Source organism: Mycteria americana, chromosome 3, assembly GCF_035582795.1.
Source record: "Mycteria americana isolate JAX WOST 10 ecotype Jacksonville Zoo and Gardens chromosome 3, USCA_MyAme_1.0, whole genome shotgun sequence".
Lineage (NCBI taxonomy): Eukaryota > Metazoa > Chordata > Aves > Ciconiiformes > Ciconiidae > Mycteria > Mycteria americana.
This window is the reverse complement of record NC_134367.1, coordinates 18,135,517-18,161,210: the sequence shown is the minus strand read 5'-3', so window position 1 is coordinate 18,161,210 and position 25,694 is coordinate 18,135,517. Positions and strand designations below refer to the sequence as shown.

Below are 25,694 nucleotides of genomic sequence, written 5' to 3'. Positions count from 1 at the left end.
CAGTAAGCACTTATGGAGAGATATCCGAAGGCAGAAACATATACCTGGACTGTGACAGACCTGGAGGAAAGCAGATTTGTGAGTTATGAGCCTAAAAACAACTGCAATTTTTCAAATGGAAAAAGAAACTCAGAAGCCAGGCATAAAAGTGAGAAAATGAAGCAGGTACTTTAAGATTTATTGGAGTTCCACTGGAAAATGCGAAGTGGCAGCAACCTGTCACAAAACAATGGAAATGTGACTAAAAGTGGATGAACGAGACAAGAAGGATATATGGGACAGAAAGAACGAGTGATATTGTATCCATCTCACACACACCACCACCACCACCACCCCACCCCACCCCACCCCGAAGCAAATCACCATGATTCTGCCAGGGGAAGGGAAGAAAAGCAAGTTTTATGCAAAGAATCACAGGTAATGAAAAAGTGGAAAATACAATGAATGAGACAAAGAAGAACTGTCCAGGTAAGAAAGAGGCAGAAGGAAGTATTTTTACAATGTAGAAAGTGAGGGCAGTCACAAATTCTACAAGAAAAAAATCAGAGACATTAGAACAAAGGTATGGAAAACTTACTTGTCCTACAAACTAAGGAAAGGGATGGACAGATTTATCCTCCAGCCTCACTGAAGAGTTTTAACAAAGAGCTAAAAAACCCTATTGTAATTCCACAGTATTTACAAATATAAAATGCTAGTTCCAGCTGGCCTTGAACCTCAATCAGATTTTTTTTTTTTTCTATTTTGTAGATTACACACTGCATAACCTATATGGTTACGGAAGATAAAACTGGGATTTTAGCCCCTGATTCTTATGCCTGCCATAATTGACCAAATGAAATCTTTTTTAAGGAAAAATAAGATAATTACCTGTAAAAATATTTCTTTAAAACTTCCGTTTGCAGGTTCATTTGCTAGGAAAATTATGAATGAATCATCTTCAGTAACTCAATTCCTGCCAAGCATACTGTAACAACAAAATATTTTCATAGGAAGCATGCAATTCACTTATAACAGGGAGAGGAAAAAATAGGTCAGCTTTGACAACTTACTTTTTTAGATTCCATACTCAGGTTCATTGAATAGTGTTATTTCTGATTAAATCCTATGTATTTATAACATCCATGATTTCACATATGATTTCAGAGGTTTACCAATAAAAGTGTAAATAAATAAGTAATCAGGAGATTTTTTTATATATTGTTTATATAAGGAATAAAAAGTGGGGTTTTTTCCTTCAGATCTATATGCAGCAAAGGATAAAAAGGACTATTATCATATCAGAAATAACAGACACGATGAGCAGAGTTCAGTAAATGACAGGGAGGAAAGGAGGACTGACACTAAAACCAAGAGTTCTGTGATCTAAATTTCTCTATCAATCATAATTGCCGATGAAAGTCATTCACTAAGAAACAATAACAGCAGGTTCTTTCAATATACGATTTTCAGGTTTACAAAGGAAAACAAACTCTATAAACGCTATTTTGAGGGGCATTCATTCATGCAGCAACCCAAAGGTTAGAGAGGGAGCGGATGTGAAGATGCAGCAGTTTTCCAAACCTGAAAAAGGATACATCTGTAGTACAAGTAGGAAGCATGACTGCAGTATGTGAAGATGAGCCTAAGCAAACTTCCATCCTGTTAGGTTGGGTACCACCACCAGAGAAGATTGTCCAGTACAGGCTTCAATGTAGGATACAGCCATGGAAAATATACAAGGCTGTACCAACATCTAAATCTTTGCAACCTGACTGCTCTTGATGCTTCTGACAGCTGGTTCAGTCATACTCATCTGCGTGAGCTGACCTAACACCATCAGACTACAGTATAGACATACCCAAAAGCAAATGCCAGAGGGCTTCAGTGGAGGTATACTTGGAACTATTACTTCACATAATCAATTACTGGATATCTGTCCTTATCTTTGAGACACTGTCACATTGAAATGTAGGACCTAAAGGTAAATGTAAGGTAACTGTGTGGCAATTTGATGTAAGTCATATCAGCAAAAGGTCTCAAAAAAGAACAGTTGCAGAGACCTTCAGATAGAGATGCCTCTTTAAGTAACTGAGTACTTCACTGAACAGGCATTTATAGACATTCTTCAGTTTCCTGGAGAGAAAAAAAAGCTTTATAAATGTGATCAATTTCAAGTTTAAAAACTACTAGTTTATTATCTCTTAGTCTCTGAACTATTGCTGAAATGTATTTTTAAGTTTTTTGATCAACTGATGGCTTCCACACATTTCTTAAGCACTTGTACAAGTCAGGAAAGAAAGTCCATTTCATTTGATGCCTATAAAGCTGGTGAATGATTTAAGGTGTCCATGAAAACACTTAAAAGCTACACACACTTCTTAACTTTCCCTTCAAAGTTCTGGTGTTTAAGCAGCTCAAACAAGTAATTTATCAGCTGTTGAAGGTGATGAAACAGGGCTTCACTGATGTGGGGGAAAATAACGATCTCGTGGTTAAGACTTTGAACTGGGAGTTATGAGACATAGCTCTTAGCCCCAGTTTCCCACAGACTTTGTATGTGACCTCCGCAAGTCATTTCACTCCTTCATATTTCTATGCATCTGTAAAAATGGGAAATTTAGTTCTCTCTCTCGGGAATTCTTATGAACCAGCACGTCCGAAATGGTACGATACTGGGCTACCTTGGTAATACTAAACAATGGCAGCAACATTCTTGGGCATTAAAATTGGTCATTTATCATGTGAAATTGTACCTGCCCAACAATTGCCAGTCATGACTTGGGAGTTACATTGGCCTAGAAGCCCTCCCAGAGTAGCCACTGCTTTTAGTATTATGTTTTAAAGAGAGAGTATCAGTATCAATAGGAGACATTCCATTGCAATAGGCCAAAGACTGGTCCTTATCCTATTGGAAGTGTTAATGGAGATTCAAGCCCCAGTTTTGCTTATGTTACTTATTAAAAAAGAGCCAGGGAGAAAGCACAAGCACTGGGCACCCACGCATCTCTGTGTAAGGAAAAAGCCATTTCTTTGGGCTTGAATGTGGTTCAGGTAACATGATTTTATGTGGATTGCATTTTGCTTAAACAAGCACATTAGATACGCATTCTCTCTCCTTTCTTGCCATCCTATAATAGTATAATGATGATTTAAATTTAGCAGACCCTTGAGGAATTGAACAACAAAATGTAAACAGTGAAGAGACAATTAAAACAAGAGTCTGAATGATACTGTGACAAAGGAGAGACAGGGCACTGAAGTGCAAAATTCCTTATCAAGTTAAAAAGTAAACAGCAAACCATTTTACTTGGATTCTTCCAAGATGCATACATTTAAATATCAATGTTAATAACATTGTAACATGGAAGCAAAAACCCAGCATGAAGATAGGCTGGGTTTAAGGTCACTGTGCAAAATATGGGAATGACACTTGTGACTGGAAGCCTGGCCATCAAGGGCATGAATAAGAAGCTATTAATCCGATATGCAAAATACACTGGTTTGCTCCTCTGTTTGAGCTGGCAACCACTGTATCCCACACACCTGGGATGGTCTGGGGTTTCCCCTGTTAGTGCTGCCACTGCCTCTTTGCCTCTAACCAGCTTTGTGTCCCTTGGCACTTTCTATTTCACAGTATAAAGTGTGACCTTTTGCATTTGAACTTCTATTTCTGCCCTTCTGAGGGGGAATTTTGCAACTCTTGCTCTTTCATGGGTATTTACACCCAGGCCTACTCCATCAGTGAATTTCCCAGGAAAACAAATGGTTTGGCACATGCTGTTTTTCCTTTAGGAGTCCCATCGGTGGTGAAAGCAGTGAGAGCTGCTGCTTGAAACAAATTGCCATGCATTTTTCTATGTAAAACCAAAAAGTGTAAACCAGAGTGGCAGGAGGTCATCTTACGATTCTTCTCGTTCATTTATATTACTCTCAAGCGCTCCCAGTGAATGAAATTCCACAACTTCCCTAGGTAACACTGGTATTACTTTATTAGAAAGCTTTTATTTTCAGAATATTGGTTTTTTCCACCACAAATTAGAAGCTGATTACTTTGTGCTCCACTGATGGAGCTTCTTACAATCTTTCTGTAACAATATTTTACATATCAAGAAATTATGTCCATTCAGCCTTCCTTCTTTTAAACTCAACAAATCCAACTCTTCCAATATTACATACCTGTAAAGTCATGTTTTCTAAATGTTTTTGCTGTTCTCCAGTTGCTTATTGAAGGTGCTCAGGTCTGGACACAGTACACCTTCAGCAGCAGGGCATACCTCTCCTGGATTGTATGATACTCCTGTTAATACACCCCTCAGGGATTTCCTTTTCTTCCCTCTACCTTCAGCAGTATAACTTATCTTGTTAGCTTAGTACTGGTTTACTACCCACGCTACAACCCCATTGTCTTCTGCATATTTCAATGGGTCATACTCCATTTTATATTTGTGCATTTGATTTCACTTTTGTAAGTGCAATGCTTCATACTGGCCTTTACTGAATGACATCATGTTAATTTACAGTCCTCTATGTATCAAGTAATTCTGTCCTTTAGGATAAGGCAGGTTCAGACAAGAGTAAACTTTGAAATTCCACCAATAAGGTTGCTAATAAAAATAATACTGAATAAAAATGGACCAGACTCCCATGTGACCCTACTTCGACATGAGATAATTGACAATCACTGCAAGTCTACCTTTTCAAGCAGTCTGCTTTCACTTCATTGCATGATTTGCTTAAGTTTTGATGATAGAAGTCTTACTTAAGTCAAACATATCACATCTGCTGTATCCATCTTCTGCAGGCCAGTTACTGAGCCAAAGGAGGAAATTAGAGCAATTCGATAAGGGTCATTCCTGAAAACTCCATATTGAGTTTCATACTTGAAGTTTAAACACCTGATGAATAATAAAAGCTTGATGAATAAAGTTCTTGCAGATATCAATGTAAAGATGACTTGTGATTCCCCAGGCCCTCCCTTTTTCCCTTACATGTGGTTCCAGGTAGTTCTCTCCTACCTTCTAATAGCTCTAGCTCCATGATACAGCTGTCTCTCCATTTCTCCAAGAAAACTCATAATGGTTTATAGATTGTTCTGACTGGATCCTTAGCTTCAACAGGAAGCAGAGCTAGGCCATACTGACTTGAGCCAGCCATTGAAAGAAAAACAAATACACTTAAATTACTATCTGGACAAAAAACTGCTGGTATGCTGGACAGGTCTAAGTGTTCAGAATCTCCTGTTTCTGATCGCAGAAATTTTCTTTTTTTAGTAATTATTAGTTTCTTAGGATTACACAATTCCCCTGCATAATTTAGCTTTGTAAAATAACTGGAGAGAAGAAAAATATATTCAAAAGTAACCCCCTGGTGTTGTCCTTAAACAAGCCAAACATTTATGTGGAGTCAACTTATCTTGAATTATTTTTCTGTTTCTGCCTGGTTTTCTGCAGAGAGCATTAAACATAAAACCTTACAATAGCTAAATGTGAATGCATTTTGCTTATGTTTTCTTAAGAATATTTTCAAATCCAAATAATTCTAAGATATCTGAATCAAATAAATTTCAGTGCTACATAGCATCAGTTTGGAAGATTTTAATGGCTACCTTCAGTATTTTTTTTTCTGAAATCTCTTTTCTTTAGCAGTGATTTACTTTCTTAGAAGTGTTGTTCATTTACATATTTATATTGTAATTGCACATGTTCCCAGGCACTTAAGAATTTTCAACCTTTGCACTATCCATGGCATGTGTTCATACCACATCCTCAGCTCCTGCTTTAGATATAGCTGCTCCGACATCTCAGTCCTGGCTCCACTACATAATTCCAGAGTTCCCAGAAAGACTTACCCTTCAGGGTAACCTATTAATAGTTTTTTTCCTCAAATTTTAAATATGTATTTAAGCATCTCCATGCATTACTCTCAGTGACCTGGAAAGGGATGTCCAAGTCCTCATACTAAGACTGATAGATCAATCTTACAAGCTTAGTGTTAACTCCTAGATACCTGTGTGATGGCATAACTCTTGCTGAATGTCGGCTCAAAGTCTCCTGGCTCTGCTCTAAGCAGAGAAGAACTTGACAACTATCTACAGCGGAGACTCTCCTCAGGGGTTGCCAGAGTTCTGATGAAGTGTGCCACCATGACTGAGCAGGTTCCACCATAGACATGTCATATACCATTATCCTGTTTAGCAGCCTTTTCAGATAGCTTTGCTCAGCTATTAACATGATCCTGACTTGATCCTGTGAAGACAAAAACACCCCCTCTTAACATCCTGGTTATGGAAGAATGGCTTAGGTATGGGAGGCTACATGAAAATTACATTCCCTAGTTAAAATAGAATCGCTTGGGAAGAGGGGAAGCTATAGGACTTCACGGATGCTTTATCCAAAAAAGTGGAAGTGGCAGAGAGAGCCCTAAGCATGGATTTCACTTGCTCTCCTGAACAATGTTACAACCTGAAAAGAAACCTAATCATGAAAGGCAATGTTGTAAACTCCATTGAGGTTCCCTCCTGCAGTCCTAGTCCTGATCATTACCCAGTCTGTTTCCAGTGGTCATCCACACTGCAAACAATTTAATTAAACCTAGAGAACCTTTGAGAACACTGAATGAACACTGTGGTTGGTGCACCAAGATAACTTTGCCAAGTGAATGTGGAGCAAACTGAGCTTCTTTAGCTGAGCTTCTTTAGCTCCAATAGAAAGTCCAAAGACTGGACCTTCAGCCAAGAGAGTGAACAGAAGGCTTCATAGATAACTTTCTCACAGAGCCCTCTCTGCTCTTACTAAGGATCTCTCCCATAGCACAGGAACATCTGTACTCTGACAGACATCCAGTATTCACATTGAGATAGGAAGGTTGAGTGGACTAGGATAGGTAAAGAATTTTTCATCAGATCAGAGATCAGAAAGAGATGCTATTTTGAGATTTTACTGACAGAGCAAAAAATTCGGACAACGTGATGTGAGAAATCCCAGAAATGTGCATACTGAATTTCTGATTATAGACGTGGGAACATACTGAACGGGGATTAAGGTTAAGGATACCTTAGGAACAGAAAGCTCTGCTTCTTACATTAAATACAAAAAATATGTATCAAAATAAATCAGGATATGTATATACACACACAAAATAAGGACACAGAAATTAGGATCCTGTTCCCAATCATGACTCAAGTCATCCACCACATATTTAAAGCACTCAGGAGAGGAATGGGCAGATGAATCCAGTGCTTAACATACCAAAACCAAGGACTTCTGGACTGTGAGGAGTAGATCTTGTACCATATTATACTTTGATACACTTTGGTGTTGTCAGTTGTCACTTGAACATGCCATCTCTGAATGTGAAAGAGAAATGCCCAGCATGTGTTTCAGACACAAGTTTTGAGACACTGATGAGCAGAATTTCCTCCTCTTCAGTCTGAGCATGTCTCTGAGAAGTGGTATGTTATGGTCTTGTAATGAAAATTTGTAGAAAGAGACATCTTTTTGCATAAAGTGGCTGAGTTTCACTGTCATAGTCAGGGATTTCTCAACCTCTAGAAGTATGCCACGGGATTACACAGTTCACAGCTAGACCTCAAAATAGGTGCTGATAGATAAAAAATAAAAAAAAACCAACCCAAAACAAAAAAGCCCTAAGGTGGTTTTTCCAGGTATTACAGAAAGACTAGAAAGGAGCCCATCATAGTAGGAGGATGAGTGTCCAACTACTTTATCCAACTTTTCACAGCCTGAAATGAACCCTGAGGAGAAAAAATTCTGACAGGTTTCTTCCCTCCCCACCCTCCCTTGAACTCCAGGGGCTATTTAAATACAGGTGATTTTTTTTTTTTTTGTCTACTAGCCCTTAAAAAAAAAAAAAATTGAAGAACCATAAAGTAGTTCATAGAACCTGAGCAAACTGGTCTTGTCATATGTTTTTAGAAGCCAGTCATGATCCGTCTCAGATGAGCCATCATCACTGTCAGGTCTTTGCTAAAAGACAACTAGTCCAAACAAAAGTAATTTGCATTTTTTTCTGAAAGTCCAAATATTTTCAAGGACAAGAATAAAATAACAGTCCCCTTCATATACTGAAAAATAACAGAAGTGGGACTACTTTCCTGAATTTGAATTTTAAGCATAAATGCCTTCTCTTGCAAATGTAGGATGAATCACCATTGTACTTTCTGCTTGGTAGTAAAGTGGGTACTGCAAATGCAGAAAAATGAGTTCTATGGGTCCCAGTATTGCAAAGAACCTACCAGGTGCTTAAAGAAATTACTGTACAGAGAGCCCTGAAAGTTGATGTGAAGACTATGGGACCAAAAAAAAGATAATTATTGAACACTGTATCCATGGACTACAAAATTAAAGACTCTGGTTCATATTAGCATATAAAAAGATCTGATGAAGCTGAGCTAGTCTGTCATCAGATGGAAGAGAGGCAGAAGGTAGCACAGATGGTGAAGACAGAGGAAATTATTCATGGTTCCTTGCCACACCTTGAAAGGAGCTACTGAAAAGATGATGTTGAAAATTAAGACCAGAAGGCATCCAGGAACAACAAAATCTCTAAACCCTCCTTTATATTCCAAAGGTGTAAATATGTCCTGAAGTTAAATAAGCTTATGGTTTGAGGATTTGTTTTTTATAGAAAATGAACAAATCAAGATTTCTTTTTATCTTTCAGAGTAAAAATACCTGAACACCAAAGGTTGGCTCTTGAGTCTTTAAACAAATGTAGAACCGCATAAATCCTGGCATACTGGATCAACACTCATGAACATAAGTTTTCAAAGTTTGTCTTTCTTCAGATTACTTCAAAGCAAGAGCTAAAAGTCCTATACATTACATTATGTGCAGTGCCATTCAGACCTGCAGCATCGAGCATAACTTACAGAGGTCCATGAGGAACATTAACCCTTCTTGAGTGCAGCCCTTAAGTTCTTCTAGAATCTTAACAGACTACTTACAAAGCAGATGAGCTGACAACTGTGCTTATCTTATGAGCAAGAATTGCCTGATTATTTATCAGGAATAGCTGTAAGGAAACCAAGAAGCAGATTTTTCCCCCACTTCATAAAGTTTGAAGGTTCTTTCCATTGGCAGATATAAACTAGTGCACTTTTTTTGATGTGTCCATTACTGTCCACGACAAAGATGTCAGATAAAATATATTTTAAAACCAGTTTTGTGGACTGTGGATATGTATATCCTGTGAATTTCCCAGGACATGAGGAAGAGGATGGAGAGAAGTAAGGAAAAAATTGATTGTAGAGCCTAGACCCTACCTAGGTTGTAAAACCTTCCTAGGGTAAAAAAAACCCAAACAACAAAAAAAACCCCATCCAAGCAAAAAACACCACCACCACCACAGTAGAACAGGATTTTCTGCCATTGCTGAAGTGGGAAAAATTGCAGCATACAGCAGTTCTGAGGTTATGATGAAGAAGTTGAAGAGAAGGTAAGTTACACTGTCAGCAACCAAAGCCCCAACTACCAGTCAGGTAAGTGAGGCAGAACTGAGACAGTTCCAAGTGTTCTACACAATGTACTCACGCACTGAACATGGTAAGTGGGGGCAAGACAGGACATAAGCATGTCCAGTAGGAACAAGAGAAAGCAAATTTACGTAGTCCCAAATGACTGGTATGCCAAAGACATTCTAAGTTAGAATCTTGACTTTTTGCCAAAAAGGAAAAGGACCACAAACAGGCTGCAATATTTACAGTCAAAGAGGAAACATCAAGAGGATGGAAAAAATGCTGAGTGATGACAGAAAGTTAACTTACTAGTAATCTTCACTTTAGATTTCAGGACTTCTCATGGTTTAAATGAACATAAAATAAATTATATCAATAAAAGTCCAATTTGACTGACAGATGAAAGCTCAGGACTCAATTCTTGACTCTCCTAGAAAATACGTATAACTCTGTATTCTACCATTGATGACGTGGGAAAGGATTTGTCTGGTGTCCAAAATGAGGCCAGTAAAATTTTACTGCCTCTCAAAAGTACTATGACAAATTCAGAAAGATTTGAAGGTGCCGGGATATGTAAACAGTTCAAGAATATGTACTGCCTTTAGCCAAGCACAAACCATTACATTATTTCAGAAGACAGAAATATTAAAAAACAAAAAAGTTAAATCTCTGCTGATTGCTTCCCTGTAGTTTAATTAGTGAGGAAAGGCAGTAAGGCATCACAGAATTTCCATTTCAGTTTTACTGTTCCCCACAGTCAATATTTTATGCCTGTGTTTTTATTTCTAGGTTCCAGGGACACATACAAACCATTCAAACTTTGTTCTTTTGTTTTCTATCATGAGAAATCCTGGACACAAGTAAAATCTTATAATGGACCGCTATTATTCCTCTCCTTCCCTTCTCATTCATAAACAATAAACACGTTGTACTCAAGTAACAATATACAAACACTGTTTGGTTTACTTGAAAAGATAATTCTCCAATCCAGGTTACTTCTGTAAGAAGCAACAGAGATATGTGATATCAGTACTCAGAAAGGAGACTTGAAACATGAAAGAACCCTGTACATTGTACTACGTAACGGCAACACTAAGAATTAACATAACAAAAAGTATGCTCTATTGCTAGAATCCCATCTTTAAAAGAAATATACACTAACTCTCAAATACAATCTTTTGTTACACAAAACCTCACACCACCTCTCACCTATTGTTTTTCCCTCCAAAAGACCACGTTCTTCTAAAATATTCCAAGGGGTTTTTTTCTTCCACTTCAGAAGAAGGTGACCCTAAGATATGATAAACTAAGAGAAGGAAATCAGCCAACAGCACTTCTTTTAGAAGTTTATCCAGTGTCACTATCATATCAAAACATGCTTTGGGGAAAAAAGAATAAATTTTAATGCTTTTTAAGGCCCAAACGTTTGGTGTTGCGAGTATCAGTCTTATTAAGGAACTACAATCACTTATGACTGAGAAAACATTGCTGAAAAACCTGTAGCTCTGAGTCTTTCTGGAAGATGGGGCATAAATTTCTAAAACAAAACTTAACTAAAGTACTAAGTGCATCCCTGGAGTCAGACCTGCAAATGAAAATACAAATGTTAGACTCAAAGCTTGATAAAAGAAGAAAACCTCCTCTATCATTAGTCTTATGCTTTACCACAAAAGAACTGAATCATTATAGTGCCAGAAGCTGTGCTAAGCTGCAATGAACACATGCCTCTATTAGAGAATTCCATGTGAAGACTTTAACAAAGCAATCATAAGCTACCTAAGCATAAGATCAATGAAATAAAACAAGAAACACACTACAGCCAAAAAAAAAATTAGCTTTTCATCAGCTTTAAATTGCATTTTGACTTCTATAACCTGCTTCCATTTGTTAATGAAAGGGCAGAACATACTGCATGCTCAGCTTGCACGATAATGAAAAAGTTATCTGGATGTTAAATAGCTAAAATAATCTCTTTAACACTGTTTGATAGGTCTCCATGTGCCAATTAGTCTTCAGAAAGTTCTAGTTCTGTTGGAAACATGGTCTGATGTTATTTATACTTTATATTATTAAAATTTTTGAGCACGCAGTTCCCTATTTTTTTCTCCTTTTTGTTGAAATTCAGAAACCTGTGAGAACATGTCAAACTCATTAAACTGTTCTGTATTCCCATGGAGAAAGATTCTAAGTAAAATTATCCCCACCCCTCCTTTATACTGATGAAATGGACCTTAATAAAGATAACCGAAATCTAGAAAATGTAATGCACAGGGCTAACATAAAACAGTGTGTAAGGTTAGCACAGTCTTTCCAGTCTTCTCTGCTTAACTAGAATTTGAATTTTGCTCCAAGTTCTCCCCACTACAGCCATTATTTGGCACAGAAAAGACCAAAATCCTAACAGCAGGCTTTATCTTACACTAATTAGCGCATTGTATTTCTCTCACCTGTCTGAAAATTCACTACCAGGTATTAACACTTCCATTTTACCACAACTGTGGCTTTCAGTTAAGAGACCTCAAATATCTAGGTATTATTTTCTTTGGCAATTTCTTAGTAGTGTATTTAGAAACTTAAATAAACCTGTCACAGATGATAAAGCTATCTAGCATCAAGGCCACAGGGTGCAACATGCTGGACTATGGATAACAGATGCTATTGGGATCCTCTGCCTGTGTGTCTTGTGGCTGTACAAAGAACTTCCCATATTCTTACTGTGAGGTCCAGAAAGCTTCCCACAAGAGCTGCAAAGGTAAAAAACAGGCTTCGAGGATTCTGTGGATAGAAGTGAACAGCTGAGCCCCAGGCCACAAAAGAAACAACCTATTTTCAGCATACTGTATAAACCCATGCTAAGTGTGTCCCAGGAAAGTTTCCCAAAGATTATATAAAGAAAAAATAAGAGAAGAAACAAAAAAATTAACAGTATTTGAAAAGAAAACTTAAGAAAGCTAAGGACTGAAAACTTACCAACACCACATATATATTCTGCTGGATGGGCAAAGTCATACAGGGTGATCAGATATCCCAGACTGACCAGGACAGGCACAAAATAGAAACCTTTTTCCAGAATCTCCAAGAATTTTACTAGATCATTATTTTGCTGCAAGTTTTACAAGTGGGATGTAAGAATTTCCCTCTCCCCCTTCCTCATAAACCGCAACCCTGGAAAAAGCTGGCAAACAGCCGTAAGAGTCTCACATAAATCCCGGAATGTTACTTGCATCCAATTTTTCCTTTCAAAAATGATTTATTTTCACCCTACCATGCAAATATATCCAGGCATCAGAACAAGAGGACAAGCCAAACTGTGCTCTTCAGATTCAGTTAAGCAAAGAAGTCATGGTTTCAAGTTCCTGTAGTGTTCAGTCATCCAAAATTAGAGTGGATACATAAACTATCATTACGAAAGTTCTGGAAAGTGGCGAGTACCAAAAATAAGTTTGTAGTTGTCTTATTGTTTTATACTCTTCATTCATTTCCATTCTCCATGGAACTCTTGGGTTCCATGATTCCCACAAATCACAGAGCTAACATTTAATATTTCAACACTGGAAATTGTTTATGGTTTCTTAACTCCAAGAATTGTGCAACAAACTAAGCAAGCTAGTAACCATAGCAACTGTGGCAGAGAAAAAACAGGTTTCAGCTATGAAACTGCAGTGTATTTTTAATTCTTGAAAATGCTATTCTTTCATATTCTACATGTGAAAAATTTGTTAAACATGTACTGTAACTAATGTATATATCTATTATGTACTAAAAGATATTTCTTACTACTATGCTGTATTAAGTACGCCACTTCTCTCTTCTCTCTCTTTTCCTCTCCCTTTATCAGAGTACTACACTTTCTTCTGTTTGCTTATGAATACCTGTATAAAAAAATTGAAAAGATGCTTCAATGCAGAAGAAAAATGTACTCCGTCTAGTTATTTTTATGCAAGTAGATTCTAAGTGTCAGTTATATTTACTGTCCTATTAACAAACAGCTTTTGTAGCATGCTGTCCTTGAATCGGCTATGAAGCACTCATATTTTGCTGATTCTAGGAACTTCGCTAGGAAGGCACTGAATAACAAGCCCATGAACACATCTGATTACATAAACTACAGCATGCATTACTATATAATGCAGTTAAAGGAAGCAGGACTGAACCACTGTTTGGAACCGAAATCATTTTAGGTACCCACATCCCATGCAGGGCATGGATCTACATACCCAGAGTATTACGTTAAGCCCTGTACAATCTTACACAGACACTTTGCTTGTAACTATTGTTTATTAGTGATGGCAAGCAATTACACTGGTATTAATGAATACAAGATAGAAACACTCAAAAGTTTTCCACTCAACTACCTATTTCATCCCAGTTTTGCTATCTTATGAAGACTTGAGGGATAAAACTTTCATGAAGAAAAAGATCTCAAAACCATACGAAAATTTAAATTTAATCCATTTTGATTATTTGAGGACTTTAACAGACAAAATGATTTGAAATATTTGGTATCTTTCATCAATACTGTGAATACGTCTAAAAGAAGGCGGCTACACTTCTTGTCCTCTCTTACAAAACAACGCTTGTAAGTATCTTTCTGTAAAAAGCTTTTACATCCCCAAAATTTCAGAAAGCAGAGTGATGTACCTGTTTGTTATTTTTTTTAATAAGAAGAACCTAAAGCAAAAAACTGTTCCCAAAGATTCGACAAAATATCATGAAAGTACACAGGCTTTGGGGGCTTCTTATTTTGCTTTGGGAGGCTTTTTGGTTAAACTAATAATATTTCTAATAGATAAAGATATGTGCACACAAGTTTCCAGGACTTCTGTAACACTCTGATGAGTAAATTTTAATTCAATCAAATAACGCACCAATTTAACAGAATCCAAAAACGTACACATCACGTCTCCAGTCCTGTAAGTACGAGACATCCATAGAATGAAAAAATGAAGAGCCTAGATAAAGCCAGTTTTTCTCTGTTGACTCTGGCATAGAAAAGCATCCTCTTGATTTGGATAACAAAGGCCACGACCACATGGTCCTGCTGGAGGCATCTGGTTGGAGATGCACTAGGACAGAAACGAAGCTGTGCAGAACTACCAGCACATGTTAAATGCCACAAACAGCAGGATTACTGCTTTGGACTAGCGGGAGGTGGCCACATCTCTGCAGCTCACAGCACTTCCTTTAGAAACGTCTGCTTTGGCAAGTCCATTTATCAAATGCATTTTTATACTTGATGCTTATTTAGTATTGTATTAATAACAATATTGTTTTAATGCATTCTTTTTAATTAAATCTGTGAAGTACTTTAACCAAAACAACATGGATGTAACATTTTTATCAAGTGAAGAAACAAAATACCGCAATAAATAGAAATTTGGACACAAACCCAACATGCCAATTTATTTTTTATTCTCTTTGTACTACCAGAGTCTAGTTTGAACAATTATTCCTCAAAACCATGCAGATTTCACTGGACAGTACAAGTATTTGCTACAACAACATTCAGGTACATTACTTAGATGACATAAAAATCTTCAAACACTGTACTTCAGAAATAAAGAAGGTGGCATACAGCTCTGACGAGATTCCAAAAAGTATGCATTATTTTTAAAAAGGCAAACTGCTTATTTTTCTTTTCATAACCAAATGATAAACACTGTACCAAGGAAAGATCACACACAGCAACAGATACTCCATAAGTTCAGACATCACATTCATACTTTATCCTTACAATATTTTAATGTAGCTCAGGTGGTTGCATCTGTTTAGACCAGTGACTGTAAAATTATGTACCTATAATAAATAATGGATCCATTAAATCAATGATAAGGTATTACCTTATAAATAACTGCTAATTCCAATGACACATCAAGACAATATTCCTTACAAATCTTATCACCACTCTACCCAAAGTTCACAAAGTCAACAGCAATTACTGAACATACAGAGAGTAAAAGAGTACATATAGCCAAACAGGTATCTTAACACTCAAATTTCAACATATGTAATATACGTTACACACATTAATCCACTAATTAATGCAAAGTTTGATAAGGGCGTCACCAGTTGTGATATTTAATCTTCTGTGCATCTCTTACATCAAATGGCAAAGATGCACAGTCTTCACTTTACTTGCAAGTATGCAGACTTAACTGGAATGTTTAGAAGGGATAAGTAATACATATCCCAACAGAAAAGTAAAATCACATCATAATTTTAATAATTAAACCATACTTACTTCTGTAACATCTGCCCCGACCAAACCTTTGCACAGTGTCTTAACAAAGAACTGGTTTTCCATGCTGACAAGTACTGCTTTTATATGTGGGGAAGGTCTGAAGTAATCTACTTCTTGTAAAAATTAGTACTTCTCTCCAAGAAAACGACTGAAAAGAATCTAGACCTTCTCTTACAATACTGAAAGCTTAAACTACAGAGCTTAATGTAACCACACACTGACAAAGAATTCCAAGCAAGCTACAATTCATGGGCATACTCTGTTTTAACCTGTCTGCTTTTTACAGGATACTCTCTCTCTCTTCTCCAAAACCAGCCCCTTCTGAGGCTGTAACAGTGTGGAGCTCTGATGAATCTTTTGAAAGCCTGGTATAACTTGCACGCTGGCTCCGCTTGTGAGCAACACTCTTCAGGTTCTCATTCTGAACTGCGGTTGAATTGGAACCTGAGCCAGGGTGCAGGATAATTTGAGGTGAATCTCTGATACCTTGTATTTCTTCAAAATTTTGATTAGCCCGATTGTTTGGAGCACTGTTATTATTTAAGGTTACTGTACTAGGGGTTCTATTTAAATTATAGACTTTCTGGCAAGCTGGCCAGTTCTCTTCTGGGCTACTTGCTATCAAGCTGCTTTCAGAAGGGCTTTTCTTATCTTCTGAGCAAATAGACATGCGAACCACAGCTGGATCTTGAAGGCCACTAAGGCTGTGTGGAATTCCTCTCTTTCCACTGTGACTGTCATCTTCAAGCTCAATGAGATTTGCCTTTTCAAGCTGTGAATCATCTGCTCCTTCATTATGGAGGGAATGATTTGGAGAACTTTCGTTGGATCTTACACCAGAGTCAGATGAATCTTTTTTATCCAAAAGGGCATCTGTCAAATACTCCTTTGCTTTGATGAAGGTTCTAATAGGTTCAGATCCATGTTCTGGAGATTTGGGCTGCTTCTCTACTTTGCCATCTGTTTTCTTATCTTTACCTTCTTTAAGAAGTGGAGTATTATCTGATTCCTCAGTTCCTGACTCATCTTCATCACTAGGAAGTTTCTGATACCGGAGAGTAACTCCCTTAAGCTTTAAATCTGCAGCCTGGAAAATACTTGTTCTTTCTGAAGACTTCTTTCCTGGGAGAAGCTTGGAACCAGACTGATCAGACTTTTCATCTTCTTCAGTAATAGGATCCAAAGGAGATGCATCATTAGTAGAAACACCTGAAGTACTGTAATCAACAACATCATTCCTCTTCAGCAAGAAGGACTTTCTTCCATCATCTTGTTTCTGTTCACCATCTTTCCCTTTTTCCTGTTCTGCACTGGAATGCAAGGAACCCCCTGATGTACTCTGCCCCATATAGAAAGCACTTGAGCTATGAGGGGAGGACCTACCACTTACTGTAGTAGAATTGGCGCCTCCTTCTAACTGTGACATTTGAGCAATATACTCTCTGTATGCATCTCTGTATTCTGCCTGTACCTTATCAGTAAGCTTTGATATTTCAATACTAGAATCTTGAGAGTTAAGACTTGAAAGACTTGGAGTTCTACGGGTTTGTGACTGGAAAAAAAAAAAGAGAAAGAAAAGAGAGATAACAGTTAAATGAACTATTTATTTTTACTTTTACTGATCTTTTTAAATTAAGTAACTCAAAGCATAAAGTATGTGCTTAAATGATTTTTTGTTGATGTGAACAGATTATGCAAGAGAAATTGTCAATGCTATAATTAAAATATGCTTACTGTAATCATATATAAGCAATCACATACACATTCACTACACACACATACACTGCAAAGTATTCTTATTGTTGGTCCCCATAATGGAAGATTTCCACAAAACAAGCATTTTATCCAGTACATTTAAGGCTAACTCTTTTGAGAATATAATTATAACAATTGAATTTTATATCAAGATGGGCTTTTCTAATACATTTTTGTACATTTACAAAATTAGCATTTTATATTAGAAAGACAGCAAGAGTTCACCTAAATGCTGAACATCTCTCAAAAACAATTTAAAAGACCCCCATGCTACATACTTCAATATATCCTGACAAAATTCCAATGCATATAACTGATTTCAGAAAAATCAGTTCTTGGACATATTCCTCTTTGTCCCCACCTCTGCTCTCTTTTAGTGTGCATACAGAGAAGTCCATAGGCATAGGATGCTAGGCCATCTATTAAATGCTAGAACCAAGATCTAGCACAGAGATGAACAAAGTAAAGGAGTGGATTGTGGCTGAACATATGGCTTTGTGTCATGCATATAAATGGGCTGCTCACTACCACCAAGTAAAAGACATACAGTGGCTGGTGCATTGGAGCTGAGGCATTGACTTAAGCAGTAAGTACTTTAGGAAACCTACTCAACTTCGCAGTGCACAAGAGAGGAGATTTTGAAAGACTGTTGAGGTATTCTGTCTTATTTGGGGCAACACTGAAAAGGAACCATGTTTCAAAAACCTACCTTCTGCTAGAAACACTATTAAAAAAAAACTAAAAGGGCTTGGGTAATTTTAACAAGCTAAACATGAACAGGAAAATTAATGTGTGGATTCAAACACTGTGAATGAATTCAAGATTTAGAACAGAATTGCTTAATCATATAGATATACCCTCTTGGTCCACCCTTCTCTTTCTCACCCTCTGTTTTTCTTTTCTCCTTCCCCCCACCTTTTTCCTGTTCTTAAATGCATCCTTCTTATCTTTCTTGTTTCTGTTCATCATCTTTTCCTTTTTCTTGTTCTGTACTGGAATGCAATGCAAACCAACATGTTTCTTTCCTTCTGAGAAGATGCTCATAATCCCCCCAGCAAGCAACATACACGAGATCTCCAGGTTACCATTCCATTATTCCCTCTACATTACTAAACAAGGGTTACTGACAGCTTTTCATAAGATCAATAATGTTGTATATACACTAGAATATTGAGGAACAGCTAAACATGATTATCTAAAGGAAAATGGTGTTTAAATGACTTCTATCTGCCACGACTCCTAAGCAATTCCTAAAGCAAAATGCAAGAATCTCAGAATGCATATTCACTATTTATCCACAATCACAGCAGCTATGGTTCCTTACCAAAAAGAGAAATATTTGATTTTGTTGTGCGTTTCCAGTAATACTCCTTCTTTTGACAGAGAAGCAGCAATATTCTTTTTTAATCAGTATCAACTTTAAAAATTCCAACAGGAAAATTCTAATGTTTTCTTAAGACAAACTACTTTTCTCATTCTTTTGATTCAACTTCAGATAACTATATGGGCATCAGAAGCACTATTTATTTAAACTTGCATTCTAAAGAGTTTTTTAAAAAAGATTTTCTTGTATGTCTTTCTGTGCTTTTGACACAAAAACAATGTAACAACTGTGAGGCATACCACTTTGGTTTGGAAAAACATACGCTGATATTCCGTTGCTGGAAATAGGCAGTAAGGGTAATCAGGATCCTACAAACACACACAAGTGCACAAGCACACACAGAAGTATCTGGGATAGAAATCTATCTCTGGGATATGTATCCCAAACCTCTTTTCTGTGACAACTTTGAATATTAAAAATATCATCTATAGCTAGTAATTTGGGGTGTCTTCCTGTTTTGATGCACCTTCAAGATTTTCTAATTTAGACTTCCAGAGATGAAAAAGCTGCTAAATGTTTGGGTTTGGGGTTTTGTTTTGTTTTTTAATTCTAATCACTATTTAGATACCAACTGATTTGTCTTATTTCTTAAAAAGGACAAAAGAAAATCACACACTTTGGGTGATTTCGTAAGATACAGAGGAAAATTGACCATACGCTATGGCAGAAACCATAGTTAGAGAAGGATGTCAGCTCTGGAGCCTATTCATAGATTATGCATTGTCAGGACAAGGCTCTGTAGTTGTCTGTTTAAAAAAACCCCAACTAATAAATGTATCTGTAATCCTTTGAATAGCATAACATCTGCCTAGCACATAGCTAAAATATTTCATACACAAAGTCCGAATACTATGATAAACAGAAATCTTGCAGGATGCTGCCCTAAGCTAGATGAGAAAAGCATGATAGCTTTGATTTTTTTCTCTTGAAGAATGATTACTGGAACAGATAAATAGTCTTCAGATGGTAAAGACTAAAGACTTGGACTCAGAGAGCGTGCCTAGAGTTTACGTCTCTGCAAAACTGGTCTTTGCCAAGACTGAGAACTGAAAGTACCGGAACTGTCACAGTAGACTTATTTCTTGACCTATGTGTATCCAAGACTGGAAAAAACACTTCACCATACAGGTAAGCAAGCAAAATACATTTCTCTATTAAATACCTGCCAACTTAAGTTACTATGGCGTGGAGGAGCTTCATCAAGACCAATTGTGTTGAGTTCTTCAAAGCTGAAGTTAAGTGTGTAGGGAGCTTGACCAGAAAGACCTGTAAGCTCAGTGTGAGGCAACTCAGTGTTATGCCCAGGACGACGATTAAGTTCACTATGAGGAATCGCAGCAGTAACATGCTCAGTTGTTCCACGAGGATCTTCCTGAACAGCTTGATTTTCTGAATTTCTCATTTCAAGTATCTTAACACACAAAAAGAGACAGTATAAATGTAATTATATAAATAGAAGAGGTTCTCAAAATTCTTAAAGAAGAATTCTATTAAAAATAAGCAGGAATTAGCAACTGTAGCAACTGAAGCAAGGAATTAGCAACTGTAAAAGTGTACTTGCATATGTGGTTGTGATCGTGGAAAAGTATGAAGAAAAATCTGTTCACAGATCTAGTGCATTCATTGTCTTTACTGCAAATCACATTTTAATATTTAAGAATTTTTTGTATTTACAAATTATTCTTATTACTGCTCAGACCCTTAAAAGAACTCATATGCCATAAAACACTTAAATTCTTCTTGAACTAGGTAAGTGATAAATTACAAATTTAGAAGCAAACCCAAACGCTTCCGTTTTATAGCTTAATCAACCTGAATCTAACAATAAATCTCATTTTGTAATTCTCAGTGTTTTCAAGACTAATTTAGCAGTTGAGAGACTTACTGTTATTTTCAGAAAGAAAAGTGGCAACGTACTAAAAATACTTAAGAGAAAACACAGTTCTCTGTAATGCATAACCCTCACTGCAAAACTGTCATTTACTCTCAAACCAGGAGGAGGCAAATGGGGGAAATTAGATATCTATATATATGTTTCAACAGTAGCATGCAATGCAGCATTGTCACATTATACAAGTATGTGTTAATTGAATATTGTACATTTATCTCATTGGCTTGATTTTTAGCTTAAGTTTCCTTAAAAGTTATGCTTATGCAATTGTGTGCCACGCATCTCTAACAGCCTGGCTGTCCACTTCCTCACACTAATACACTTTGAACTCCCTGACTAACTTTTAACAGAAGGACAGAGGTTTCAAAGAGAATTAAGTTCTGACAATTTCATTAAAATAGGCAAATTTAAAAAGGGAAAAGGGAACCCATAAAGGAAAAACAGATCTTACAAAAAGAGGAGGCAAAACTTCAGAGTTCACAATCAATTAAGATGCAAATCCATAGGCAACCAGTTCTTCATTAAAGTGCTCAAGACAAAAAGACAAAGTAACAAAATAATAAATGCACGCATGTTTTAAGACAATACTTATCATCTTAAAGATGATAACAAGAAAGCAACAGGAAAGAAAAAACTGATAAGGTTCATAATGAAAAAGACTAATTTATGATGACCTGAATACTGAAGAGAAAGTCTTACCATGCTCCTGAACAGGTGCCAGTCACCAAAATTCATATTCATTTCTTTTTTCAGTTCATCAATGTTGCACTGAGCCAAGACACGGCCATTTATATTTGCCTAAAGCAATAAAACTAAATAATGTAAATTACCAATACAAGACTTACAGCGTGGCAGTAACAGACTAAAAAGGTAATTAAAGTTGATGGGGCCTGCTAGTGAAATTCCCCAACATCACTCTTAAGTCCAATCCTATATAATAAACGCGTGTTTTTATAAAAGGTTATTTATTGATGATTGCTGATGGACAAGAACCTATGTGTCATGAAAAAAATGAAAATATTAAACCCACCAAAAATGTGTATATGAAAGGCAATATGACTGTATTTATAAACAGACACAAGGGAACAACACATCAGTGGCTGAAAATTTCACAGACAATAAACCGCATTCATCTGCCGAGATTTCTCAGACTCAGAACACAAACGGACTGCAGACGCCCAAGCATCTGAAGATAATCAGACAATTAAGTCCCAGGCATCATCTGACCCCTGGCTTGAGGCATCTAAGATCAAGTACTACCTCCATCAAGTTCCCTCCCTGCATAAATACAGGCTTGCATTCCTCCCATCATCAGAAATACCCAGGGACAGAAGACTAGACCTCTTTCTAATTTGCATCATCATTCAGAGATCAACACAGAAGTGCCTAAACACCATCTATATTCCAGGAAGGTGATTCCTTACGTTAGGCATGTTTATATAGTGCTTAACTTCCAACAGCACCAAATTCAATACAGAACCGTTTTCATTACACAACCATGAGAGGTATTTCTCTTTATACCATGTATCAAGTGGATGGAAGCAAAGTAAGAGAGGAACCATGTCTTAGGAGAGTAGCCACAAAATGGAAGACCCAAGTTGAGAGCTCTGCTCAGTCTGAGGAATCTCAGTGGTTTTGTTCCCATATCCCAGCAGATGGTCTTAATCAAACCAGGAAAAAGACCAGGCTGAGACATTTTCATTCTTCCTTTTTACATGATATCACTTGTAGTAAGAAATGCAAGAATATAAATAAGAGGAATCTCATTAGAGATAACTGATGAGCACATTCTTTTAGCACTCTAGAGCCACTGAAGCAACTGGAATTTTTTGCAGCTACACTTAATGCGCTGCAATCTGACATGCTACTTCTTGCTTTAAGCAACGTTGCTGAAGCTTCCTATGATAAACCTGTCTCTCAATCCTTGAATCAACATCCTCCCTATGTTTTTTAAGATATGGTAGGTACCAGGACAAAGCGAGCTCAGCAGAAACATTCACTAATGGCAACCTTCATATTTTTCCCTTCTTTCTTTATAAAGGGAGTACACAGAACAGTGAAATAAAGTAATAAAGACAAATGATTCTGTGCTAATGTCTCAGAAAAGAGCAGTAACAGGAAAATGTACAGCATCCTTTTTCTGAAGCAAATAGATGTGGAATGTGATAAGAGAGAAATGGAACTATCTTCACCACTCATTTACAACAGAAGAGATGTGCCAATTTCTCAGGGCGAAAAAAAAGGGATGTTGCTACCTGGATATAGAACACATTTGCAATCCTATTTATCTACAGATAGCAATTTCAAAAATGTTTTTCTTGCTTCTTTTCTCAAAATAACCAGTCTCATCAGCATTTATATTTCTAAGTCTGTTTCTCCTTTTTGAGAGACAGCATTTTCTCTGAAAAGTATATGCTTATATTAAAATGTCCTCCAAACTTAGCATGCATAGAAGTCAGGATGTTGCTTTGACATTTGATATGTTTCAATACACGTTTTCAAGAAAAGAGGCAACTAAATAATTCCTTTTCCTTGTGTATCTCCATGTTTAGGTACTAAATACATGAATGAAATTCAGCTGATACCTTTCTTATAGTTGCAGAGTACTGAGGTAGCATGCTCTGGTCCAGACCATCTATCTGCTTTAGCTTCTCACACACAGCTTCCACACTCATTGTGCTCAGAGACACATGTGATACTCCTGCAGTTGATCCTGTCCCTCCTCCTGCTCCCTGTAAGAAGTGAGAAAACATGCACATAAGATTTGTTCAAATACTCAGTACACCCAGATTTCACACTATACACTAACACAAATCAAGCTGTGTTCAACTACATTTTAAAATTAAGAGATGAGAATAAGAATGCACAACCATTTTTAATTACTATCAGAATATCTATATATTGGGAAATGTTTATTACAGGTATTTATATGAGAAAAAACACAGCATCTTAGGTCCTGCCTGTGTGAGATGATAACTCTCTTAAATAATGTTATTTAAGAAAAGCAACATAAAAATCAGAAATATTAAGTAAGGGTTAATCAATTTCAAATGCACCATTACTCAGTTTCCCCCTGATTTTAGTAGTTAGTTTGGTTTTGGGTTTGGTTGGTTTTGGTTTGGTTTTTTTTTAATAATGCAGACACAACTTAGATTTTCCTGTCTTAAAATCTCCTGGTTTAGTATCAGACAAAGATGACCTAAAACATAACTCCTCAATTACTTGGATTCATTGGGTAATTTTAGCAACACCTGTCCATTTTCCAGAGGTTCCTTCAGCTCCATTTATGCAAGATAAGCCAAGGGGCTGTGTACCACAGTACAGAAACACAGAGCAGCACTGCCACTGCCCTCCAAGATACTATGAGAATGCTTTATATTTCTCAAACTTTGGCAAGATTTAGGTAGAAATATTCACAACTCAGATCTGGAACATAGAAGTTGTCCTGTTAATGTCGCCAGCTTCTGGGAATTTCAAAGAAAGCATGGAAAACCAAAACAAATGCATTTGCAGGTAGTCAGTATAGTAAGACAGTATCTTCTCAAAAAACCCCACGTTCTCGCTGGATGGGGACGTGTGCATTAAGTAGGAGCAAAGTGCAAAGCTCTAAACAGTTACGCTACTGATTCCAAATTCCTAAAAGCAAAATCAGAACCAGTTCTATCAGCTATGAAATACTTGTACGCCCTCCTCCTGGGCAGGAGGTTGCACCCTCCCCTTTTTCTGAATGTGAAGTTTTGGTTTCAGCACTGTAGACCATGCACCAAACAAAGCTCATTTTGGGAGGATGCAAAAGAGCTTCTAAAGCTTCAGAGCTCATCATCACATGCGTAAACCCTGGGATGTTAAAGTGCATTTTGACTATCCAGAGTTAAGTTAATCAAGTTTGACTCTTCCTCAAATCAGCAATGAAGACTGTTTTTATAGTCGCAATACTTTTTTCTATTTTTATTTAATTACTTTGAAGTTATTTAATCTTTCGGAATTAATATAAATTAATAGATCCAAACATATTGCTTATGAAAACCAAGGATTATCACACAGAATGGCATTAACCATATCTGAATTATCTAAACCAGGATATTTAAGAAGAATTTATTTAACTATTAATTCCAAGGCAGCAATCCAAAAACCCATTATCTACTACCATTTCACCTCAGAGTTATTTCTAACTTATTGTTATCAGAGATATCCTACTCTGGGGAGGTAGGCAAGCTCCCCACATAAGCTACTCTGAGTTTCAAAGTTTAGATGCTATTACATGTAACTCCCCTGAAGTTCTCTGCCAGATATGCTTGAAATGGACTTAAAACTGGCAAAGTATCAACTTCACTCAAGAACACTACAGGAGGTTGTGGGGAATCTAAGCCTAGCAGTTTGCACACTTGCCTGAAAACAGAGCTGGGGCACTAATCTTTGTTACTTTGACCATTTATATTTTTTTAATGTGATGTCAACTGGACACTAAACAAACAAAAGATATACCCCCTTTTCTGGACAGGTAGTCTACCTAAATTATTGCATAAAAATTAAGCATTATAATTCCACTACAGTCTAGGCACCTAAGTTAGGGGCTTGGTATTCCTTCTGAGGACAAGACAGTTACTTTTCAGATTCTGCAATGTCTCCCTAATTAGGTGCCTACAATACCTAATTAGTTATATTAGGAATCTAAAGGAGGAAATCTAGGTCTTAATCTAGTCTGATTTTTAGCGCAGCTAAAGTCTTTAAATTGTTAAGGATATAAGCCAACCATCAAACTGATGAAGATGACAGGAAGAAGCTTCATTCATAAACTATTTATCATATACGTCTTTTATGTACATCTCTATTTTTCCTCTTTAAAAAAATCACTTTGAAGTTTTCTTCAGAATACCAGTTGTATCTATTATTTCCCCATAAACACACTATTTACTACTGGTATGAGTTAGATAATACATCAATAAAGAAAAGGTATTAAGTTAAT

General features: G+C 36.8%; 1 protein-coding gene across 5 annotated transcripts in view; it reads right to left on the bottom strand.

Moving 5' to 3' along the window:
• Window positions 1-14,847: 14,847 nt before the first annotated feature.
• The window catches only part of KIDINS220 (kinase D interacting substrate 220), an 85,002-nt gene continuing 74,155 nt past the window's right edge, over window positions 14,848-25,694 (bottom strand). For all 5 annotated transcript variants that reach the window (XM_075497998.1, XM_075497994.1, XM_075497995.1 and 2 more), the window contains 4 exons: window positions 23,314-23,460; window positions 21,428-21,526; window positions 20,000-20,248; window positions 14,848-17,250 (listed from right to left, as the gene is read on the bottom strand). In XM_075497998.1, the coding sequence (XP_075354113.1) occupies window positions 15,979-17,250; window positions 20,000-20,248; window positions 21,428-21,526; window positions 23,314-23,460 (1,767 nt within the window). In that variant the 3' untranslated portion in view covers window positions 14,848-15,978. The remainder of the gene's footprint in view (window positions 17,251-19,999; window positions 20,249-21,427; window positions 21,527-23,313; window positions 23,461-25,694) is intronic.